Source organism: Sceloporus undulatus, chromosome 6, assembly GCF_019175285.1.
Source record: "Sceloporus undulatus isolate JIND9_A2432 ecotype Alabama chromosome 6, SceUnd_v1.1, whole genome shotgun sequence".
NCBI lineage: Eukaryota > Metazoa > Chordata > Lepidosauria > Squamata > Phrynosomatidae > Sceloporus > Sceloporus undulatus.
The window spans coordinates 96,529,731-96,539,442 of NC_056527.1; the positions used below are offsets into that span (position 1 = coordinate 96,529,731).

General features: G+C 43.0%; 1 protein-coding gene and 1 long non-coding RNA gene across 2 annotated transcripts in view; one reads left to right on the plus strand and one right to left on the minus strand.

Annotated features, from left to right (window-relative positions):
* Positions 1–2,538: 2,538 nt before the first annotated feature.
* On the minus strand, positions 2,539–7,454 carry SOST (sclerostin). Its single transcript, XM_042477498.1, has 2 exons — positions 7,126–7,454; positions 2,539–3,581 (listed from the first exon to the last, which is right to left on the minus strand). The coding sequence occupies exons 1-2, from the start codon at positions 7,370–7,372 to the stop codon at positions 3,160–3,162; spliced, it is 669 nt and encodes a 222-aa protein (XP_042333432.1). The 5' UTR covers positions 7,373–7,454; the 3' UTR covers positions 2,539–3,159.
* Positions 7,318–9,712, plus strand: part of LOC121935705 — a 14,318-nt gene continuing 11,923 nt past the window's right edge. Inside the window, exon 1 of the long non-coding RNA XR_006104839.1 lies at positions 7,318–7,399. This is a non-coding gene — a long non-coding RNA (uncharacterized LOC121935705). The remainder of the gene's footprint in view (positions 7,400–9,712) is intronic.

The following is a 9,712-nucleotide window of genomic DNA, read 5'->3' on the forward strand; positions in this document are numbered from 1 at the left end:
CAGTGGCCCAGACACACTCTTAGTCATACTTAACTTTGACCAGGAGGGTAGGTAATGCATAGTCTTCTGGATAGCTGTGCTGGCTAGAAGTGATGGGAGCTGAAAAATACATGTTTTCCAGCCATGTATTGACTAAAGTCTAGATCCAATAGACAGGGAGTAAGCCCCACTGAACACACTAAGAGTGACTTCCAGACAATGATATATGGGTTTGTACTACAAACCTACACCACATGCAAAGTAAGAATATCAATTCCCCTGTTCACAAATGTTTTATAAGGATTGAAACAACACGTGGCCAGCACTTCACAACACTATGAATTCAATTGAAATAAATAATAATTTAGTATTATTTGCTATTACATAGCACTTCGAGAAGATGAACGAGTGGTATTTTATAAAGAAATGAAGAAAGAGAAGTGGGGAAGAAAGAGAAAGGAAGGAGAGGCGAAGGAAAGAGAAATGACTATAGTAGTCATAGTAGCAGTAGTATTTCCTGGAATTCTAAGAGGCATTGTAGTATATGCTTTTTGCCTTAAAACAGTAAGACCAAAGCAGCTTTCAAAAACTCCAACTGAAAACAATTTACTTGGAAACATTTTACCTACAGAAATGCACACAGGGAGTGCATATTAGCTTATAAAATTGTTTATGGCATTTGCATGGTTATATTATACACTCCAACTGTTCCAATTTGGCAGGGACCGTCCCAGTTAATTATTGTTGTCCCACTTTTTCAGCTGTTTTTCAAATGTCTCAGTTTCTCTCTTCCCTTCTCACTTTCCCACTTTGTCTTCAGCTTAGTTCAAATGCTGCAAACAAAGTTCAAAGTACAAAAGTGGTTTGCACTCATCTAAGTTAGCATGGGGAGAAGATGGGAGGCAGAACCTTGCTCTTCTGAGTAGACTCAGGCAAGAAAGTTAACTGGTACATCCTCTAACTTGTTTATTTATACTTATTAATAGCTTTGGCTATCTTAACTATGCTGTGATGCTAGTTGGCCATACAAGTCCTAGTTTTCATCTGTGAAATGCTGGCAGATATTTTGTTTCCATGACACACAAAAGTTGGCCTGTAGAAGTGCTCCATTCCCTGGCCACTCATGATGATGTGAGGAGGGAACTGTATGCACATGCCTGGCTGATGCTGTGGGGCTCTGGGGCATCAGGCCTTCAAAGTTCTTCCCAACTCATTTAGTAGTGTCATCGCTACCCATTCACATGCCTTTCTTCTCTGGGCCCAATCGAAAGCATGAGGGACTGGGGCAATTGCCCCCTTCTCTTTGCTCTTATCCCTGTGGTCTCATGCCCATATTTTGCATGCAGAAGATTCCAGATTCAGTGCCAGGTAGGGCTGGTATAAATCCTTGCCTCTAATCCTACAAAGCTATTGCCAGTCCAGGTTGCTGACAATACTGAGCTAGATGGACTAAAGATAAACATTTTTGTAAATTTTATTCTTGCAGGCAAGCGTGAATAATTCTACCAATTCCTTCCTCACAGTGAGAATGTCCTCACAGTTCAGTTTTTGAGAATTATTTGAAATGTGTGACACAGTGCAAAACAAAACAAAATAATCCAACACACATGGGGTTTTTGTGCAGAAAACAGCATGCTTTCTGCACAGGAAACCTGCTTTCTGTGCTGAAAATGCCATATTCTGTGCAAAACTCCCACATGTTTTTCCCATACAGAGTATATCCCAAACTGCAAAGATTCTCATCTATCCAGGAATTTCTTCATCAATATTTCCAGTCACTCAAGATACCCATTTTTCATCACTCGTTCACATATTTTCAAATATACATTCCATCCCTAAGATGGACCAGTGGTTTGACTTGTAGCTTCCTATGGCATAGAAGCTGCCAGCATTAGACACACTGCTAATCTGTGGATCCTGGTAAGTGCCCTCCAGTGCCACCCCTTGATATCAGCCCTGCATGCACTTTTCAGGCTCATACCTATGTTGGGAAAATATCACGTACGTACGTCTGTAACCTGCTCATTTGTCAATCTGCAATTCAGCATCTGCTTTACTAATGTGAATTTGAAGGCTTTCATGATTGGTATACATAGTTTTTTTGTGGATTTGTCAGGCTATGTGGCCATGTTCTAGAAGAGTTTGTTCCTGACATTTCGACAACATCTGTGGCTAAAGATGTCAGCCACAGATGCTGGTGAAATGTCAGGGACAAACTCTTCTAGAACATGGCCACAAAGCCTGAAGAACCCACAAAAAATTATATCTGCTTTACTAACAGAAAGACCTCTGCAGGATGTTTCCAGATATTACATACCCCAGTAAAGATGTCTGAAAATATATGTGCATGTGTACAGTATAGCTTGACAACATGGCTCTGTACAATATAGCTACATTGGGAAAAAAAAGTTTTACCTCCAGAGTCAAAATATTGCATAGCTCTTCCTCAAGAAGAGGAAGCCATCTTACACCATCAACGGAGAACTTAGCATACATTTCAGGCATAACACAGCAACACAGCAAAAGTCAATGCATGAACACCAAAGCTGGGGGTTTGGGGGGGGGGACTATAACATCCAGAATGTCCCAGCCACCATGGCTGAGGCATTCTTTAAGTAACACCCCAAAAGTAGCTTTTCCCAAGCTCTGGTTCATACACAACTCAAGAGGAAGCAAAGCGTGAAAGGCGGCCATGGCAATGTGTGCAGGTGAACACATGCCTTTTCAGATATCACATTGCTCTAAACTGATGTATGTTTGTTTTAACAGAGAGACGCTTGTCCTTGACCAAATCAAGGAAGGACAAGGAATACTTGGATAATGGAAGGCCTTTCTTCAGATTAGGAATCAAACAACCTTTCCTAACCTATGAGTAACTTTTCTCTCTCAAGCTGATAACAGCTTTTTTTCTCTCTCGTCCAGTTCCACTCTTTCTTTTTCCTCCTGCCTCTCCATCTCTCTCTTTCTCCCTGGATAACTCAAGGAGAGTGATAACTTTGGCCTGTATCAGCACTGAACCCCCTGGCCACAGGACCGCTATTGTGGTGACTGTGGCCACCCAACCTCCTCAATCAGTTCCATTTTTGATCCTGGTGCCATCAAAAAATAGGAGGGTGGGCCACACAAAAAATAATAATTCTCTCCACGTCTGGGCTGAGCCTCACTCAAACCAGCCCTCCACTAGTAGGAGTTCTCAAGCTCCGGCTGGTTGGCCTTACTACCCCTGGTTCTGGAGAAGCGTGGCTTTTTGTTCTTTTGAGGCCGGGCGGTCTCTTTGCTGAAGTCCTTTAGCTGGGAACGGTTGTGGTAGCGGGTGTACCGTTTGCATTTGCAAGCAGTGATGCTTCGGATCTTGATCGTTCGCATGTCCTCATTGGGGCAGGTGAGCTGGATGCGCTGGGAGCGACTGTGGGCAGGGATGCAGCGGTAATCCAGAGCATTCTGCCTCCACCATTTCCCCTTGCCAATTGAATTAGGAAGGAGATGGGCCGGGAGACATTGACCGGAACATACCAGCTCTCTAATCGGCTTGATGCTGCGACACAGGCCTTCAGTAACATAGTGGGTAGAATACACCTCCCGGCAGCTGAATTCCAGTGACTCTGCAAGGAATCAAGGATGAGATTTTTGCTACTTGGAGCACATTGGCATCAGAACAATCATGTATTAAATATGATCAAACCATATGGGCTTATCTCAAAATTGGGATTTTGGCATTATTTATTTTCACTACAGTAATGACGAACGCACACAGGTGCATGTATATATTGTAGTTCTCAGCAAAAACTGTAATATAACTTGGCATCCCTAAAAGGAGGAGAGAATCTTGAAAGAGAACAATCAAGAAGAAAAATCATTCACAAATAATAATAATAATAATAATAATAATAATAATAATAATAAGTGAGGATTGAATGGGTAGATATGTACAAAATCTTAGTTGTTGTTAATTGCTGTCACATTGACTTTGACTTATGGCAGCTCTATAAATGAGGGACCTCCAAGTCACCTTGTTATTAACAGTCCTACTCAAATCTTGCAGAAGCTGTGTCTTCCTTGGTTGAATCTATCCACATGTGGTGCAATCTTACCTTTTCCCTGCTGCTTTCTACCTTGCTAACCACTATCTATTTAAATATATAGCGTCCACTCCACATTCACTGTGGTTAGGGATGCAGGACCCCCATGAAAGTGGGGAAACTTGCAAATAAAAAAAGATTAATTTTTTTAACCTGAAATAACATCTCTCTAGGAACCTCTCAGTCCTCCAATGCAACTCTATGGTCAACATCTGCTGGAGGTTGACCACAGAATTGTGCTGGAGGACCTATGAATGCAGAGAAAAGTGTTCTCTTTCTAAGAATCTCTACATCCTCCAGTGCAATCTCTGCTGAAAGTTGGCTATAGAGTCATGCAGAAGGACCAAGAGATTCTTAGAGAGGGCATATTAATTGACTCTGCAGATAATCAAATCTGCAAAAGTCAATGCCGCAGATGTGGAATGCAACTGTATATCTGACAACTGACAGCAAGTGCCCGTTGGTTTGGTAACCTAAATAGCACCATTTGTACATAAACTTGCAGAATTTGCAGTTGAACAAAACAAATATTATGGAGAACGTAAGAGAGTTCCAAAACTATCCTGTCGGTACTGAGTGTGTCCATTGGCCATGAAGTACTGACTCACTGCTCAGAACTGGAGGGTGGGCAGAAAACTAGAAAGGAGAAATAGACCAGAGCATCCTGGACAGAGCTTGGAATATTTTGTCAAGAAACACGTTGTTGTTACTCATGACTCAAAAGAAGCTTGTTCCATTACCCATCACTTTTTTCATTATATATATATATATATATATATATATATATATCTCAAATATGACCCAACAACCTCAAAGTTATTTAGGAATAACTAGTAAAACTGAGGTGGGATTGGGAATCCCTTGAGCCAGTCCCTTACTTTTAGCTTAAGATGCAGATGGACTGAAGGTCCTTTCATCCCTAGCTAGCATATGGGGAAGAACACTAAGAGCTTCAGTCCAACAACATCTGGAGGAGCAAGTGATTCCCATCTCTATACAAATGGTACTCATGACTCTAAAAATTGATTTACCACTCATTACAGTGCTTAATAAAGTCATCAAAATTGTTTGCCCAGGTCAAACATAATGTGTTATTTCCAAGCTCTGGCTGGCTGAACCCAGATTAGGAATGTATTTCAGGAGTATGTTTATTTCTAAGAGGAAAAAGATTCTGGCCATAGAAGCAAAGAGGCCACATTATGGTCCAGATAAGGAACATTCCAAGCCTTGGCTGAAATTCATTTCAGTGGGGTTAAATGTTTCTTCAGTGAGCGATAGCTTGCCCATGTGCCCAAACAAGATATGGGGAACTAGTGAGAGACAGATCACTAGATGAAGCAGAATATAGGCATGCTCCTGCCTCCTGCTGTTTCTAGCATCAGACCATGTGTGTGTGTTATGCGCATTCAAGTCATAAAGCGACCCTATCACAGGGTTTTCTTGCCAAGTGTCTTCAGATGGGTCAGGCTACAACATGTTGTGTAGTGGTTAGAGTGCTGGACTGGGGATTGAGCTGGACCAGATTAAAGTCTCTACTCATTGTGTAACTCACTGTGTGACCTTGAGCCAGTCCTTTACTTTTACCTTGACCTACCTGGCAGGGTTGTTGTGATGATAAAGGGGAGTCATGAACAGCATGGTGTAGTGGTTTGACTGTTGGACTATCACCCTGGAGACCAGGGTTCGATACCCCACTCAGCCATGAAACCCACTGGTTGACCTTGGGCAAGTCACATGCTCTCAGCCTCAGGGGAAGGCACTGGCAAACCTCCTCTGCTAAGAAAACCCCATGATAAATTTGCCTTAGGGTTGCCATAAGGCTGAAATGACTTGAAGTCATGCACCACATGCACACACACCCACAGAGAGGCATGCACAAGTGTTCCAAGCTCTTTGGAGGAGAATGTAACCACCAGCTAAGAAAATCAAAGCTCAGAAAAGTTTGTTTTGTGGACAAAACCAGCCAGAATCAACCAGCCACCTGAGTTACACGTTGGCTGGGGGATTCTGGGAGCTGTAGTCCCCAAAAGAACCTTATCTGCGTTCTGAATAAAAATGCAATACCCAGCCAGGTGTCTGTTGCACACGTGAGAATTTGAGTGAGGCAGGAAAGGGGGGAAACAAAGCACCATGCTGCCAACTTCTTTCTTTCGGTGACTCTCAAAGGTGCTACAAGATCTCTCTGCTTACTGATACTACAGACTAACCTGGCTATCTCTTTGAATTCTACCTCTCTTGTGCAATGTAAGGGGGATTCTGGGGAATGTAATTCCCTAAAAGAAACTCACCTGAGTACTGAAATAGGGCAAATGCAGTACCTAAGCAGGTGCCCATGTTTTTGGCGCCTCTAAACCAGTGATCCTGAAACAAACTGCCCTTTAAGAGATTTTGGACATCAGTCCCAGAAGCCTTAGCCATGTTGGCCCAAAGTCTGGAATTCTGGGAACTGAACTCCAAAATTTCCCCAGTTCTGCTCTAAATCATTCTTGACTTATGGCTACCTTACAGCCAACTTCTCTTGGGTTTTTCCTGGCAAGTTGCTTCAGAGGGGCTTTGCCACTGCCATCCCCTGGAGGCTGAGAGAGTGTGACTTCCCCAAGTGGGATTTTATGCTTCAGCGGGGAATTTGAACCCAGGTCTCCAGAGGCGTAGTCCAAGACTCAAACCACGACACCATAGTGGCCTCTCGTCCCTCTTGTAAGGGGGATTCTGGGAACTGCAGTCCCTCAAAGAAAACTGTCAGGGGATCCTGGGTGTTGCAGTCCCCAGAAGAAGAAACTATAAAACTGCATCCACACTGCAGGAATAACCCGGTTTGACCCAGCTTTAACTCTTTGTCTAGCTCCTTGCTATGGAATTCTGGGAGTTGGAGTTTGTTGTGGGGCCCAACAAACTCCAACTCCCAGAATTCCATAGCCTTGAGCCAAAAAAGAGTTAAAGCGGTGCCAAACCGGGCTATTTCTTCAGTGTGGCTGCAGCCCTGGAGTCACAGCAGTTAAAGCGGGATCAAAGCGGATTATTCCTGCAGTGCGGATGCCAATGCCCATCACCCTTCTATCTCTCTTACCCATCCTGTGGAGGGAGATCTGGGGCTGCCTCTCTCCTTGGGGCTGGGCTCGGTTGTTCATGGTCTCGTTCTCCTGAGGCTGGAGGGAGACGGGCTCCTCGGGCTCTGCTTCGGCGTTTCCCGGGAAATCCGGCACGATCTCGGTGGCATCGTTTTTCAGCACTGGCTGCCAGCCTCGCCCAGAAGGCAGCAGGAAGGAGAAGGAGAAGGAGAAGAAGAGGGAGCCAAAGAAACAGGAGATCCGCATCTTTCGCACCTGGGGCTTGGAAGGAAGGTGAGTCTTGCTGGGTCTAAGCCACTTAGATCTTCCTCTTCCTCCTCCTCCTCTCCCCCAGGATCCTAAGGAACCCAGGCAGTCCCTTGCTCCTTTTTAAATCCCACTGAGGAAAGCAGCTGGCCAATCAGGTGGGGCTGGGCGGGATCAGTGTGTGTGAGTGTGTGTGGGTTGTTGTTGTTGTTGTTGATGATGATGATGATGATGATGATATCTAGGGTTAAACAGGGCTATCATATCACTCTAGTGATATGCCTGTAGAATCCTCCTCTGAACAACTCAAAGCTGTGTTAGTCTGTATATATAGATATAGATGTGTTAGTCTGTAGAATCAGTACATAGTGGCACCTTTGAGACTCACTGGAAGGAAGAAGTTGGCAGCATGAGCTTTCTTAGACTTCGGTTGACTTCCTCAGATGTATTTCCACTCAATGCATCTGAGGAAGAAGACTGAACTCTAGGAAAGCTCATGCTGCCCACTTCTTTCTTTCATTTAGTCTCAAATGTGCCACAAGATCTCTCTACATACTGCTCTGAACAAATCTTGCCAAGAAAACCCTATGATATATAGGTGCCCCTTAGGGTCCTCATAAATTTTAAAACCACTTGAAGGCACGCAACAGCAACATAGATGAACCTGCTATGAGGTTTCCCTGGCAAGGTTTGCTGAGGGAGGGGCTTGTTTCTGCCAGCCTCTGGGGCTGAGAGAGTGTGACTTGCCCAAAGTCAGTGGGCTTGCCGGGCTGGGCCAGGGTTCGAACCCAGGTCTCCAGAGTCCTAGTCTGACTCTCAAATCAGGACACCAGGCAAGAATGTCTAACATATATGTATGCTAAGAGTTCGTGGTAGTTTCTTTTGTCAAAAAGTCAGTGGATGGAACATCTGGATTTAATGGTTATCTGTTTACACTCCTTCTTCTCACTTGGCTTCTTCTAACAACGACAAAAGTCAGGAAATAAAGGGGAAACAACCTAAATCTTCTCTATAGATTTAGCAGCGTTACATTCTTCCTCACCTTAAGCAGAAATTCTGTGTCACTATCTCACCTTCTTTGACTTCTGACCATTTTCAGGACATTTAAATCCCAAATTTTGAGTTGGGGAGGAAAGGAAAGGTGTTTGGTCAAAACAAAGAATCTGAAGTTCCAAGATTTATTTAATTATTATTTTGATGATGCTTTTCCTATAATGTCACTTCTTTTCTCCACTCTTTTTTCTGAAGCAAACATCTTTACTTGATGGAGAAGTGGGTGTTTCAAGGGCTTGCGTTGTGAATTTTGTGTCCTTTTACTTGAGCTCTATCAAGGTTTTATAGAGACCCTGAACTCTAGAATTTACCATGTTTGTTCTTCCTTTTTCCAGCAAGGGAAAGATCCCAGTCCGAGTGAAACCTAATACCCATAAAGTCTTGTATAGGACTCTGCAAAGTTTGCACATTCTTTAGTCTTTGAGACTAAATGGGGGAGAAGGGAGAGAGAATTCAAGTCATTTTCTTCTTCTGCCTTTTTCTTTGTAGCATCTTGCATGGGGAAGAGACCTGCTAGTCCCAAAAGCTGGCTCAGATTTTCTGCCCTGTTTGATCGGCCTAAAAAAGGCATGGCCAATGTATGGCTTTGGACATTTTAAAAGCTCATTTGCAGTGATTAGAATCCTGGAATCATACAATTGGTAGGATTTGCTTAGAAAGGAAAAAGAAAAGAAAACCTGCCTCTGGGATTTCTCATCATTATCAAGTTCAGAATTCATCTCCATCTTTTCCACCTCCTACTACAAGTTACATTTTTAAATGCATGCAAAGAAGCATTTTAATACCCCAGGACATCACCTAAAAGGTGGGTATACACACACACATAAACACACAGACACACATATATATACACACACAAACAACGAGCAGCAAGCTTACTCTACAATAGTCAAAAAGAGAGGGAAACAACAAATGATATATACAAATATTTGGAAAAACAGAAACAAGGGCGTATCTCATTCATAAAACATATATGTCTGTATTCACAATATCGAGACTCAATTGTCACAAACACTCAACAGTATACACATGAATAACACTGTGTTCATTGTGAAAGTCAACCAGGTCCATGAAATAAATGTATGCTGTTTTGGCAGTGAAGTTTTTCTACTGCTATATCAACAGAATCCAATAAAAGGTCTGGGGAAAAATCATTGAAGATACTTGCAGCACAGCAGCATGAAGATGTAACATATAGTTTGTACTGGTAGCAAAAGTCCCTTTAAAGTCCTTTTTGACGGCAGACACACACACACACATATGTAAACACAGACACAGACAGACACA

What these genes read in the sequence shown, in the direction of transcription:
- SOST (XM_042477498.1), bottom strand. Translation starts at nt 7,372, where the DNA reads ATGCGGATCTCCTGTTTCTTTGGCTCCCTCTTCTTCTCCTTCTCCTTC. An exon ending in GATCTCCCTCCACAGGATGG is followed by an intron (nt 3,582 to 7,125) that starts GTAAGAGAGATA and finishes GATTCCTTGCAG; the next exon opens with AGTCACTGGAATTCAGCTGC.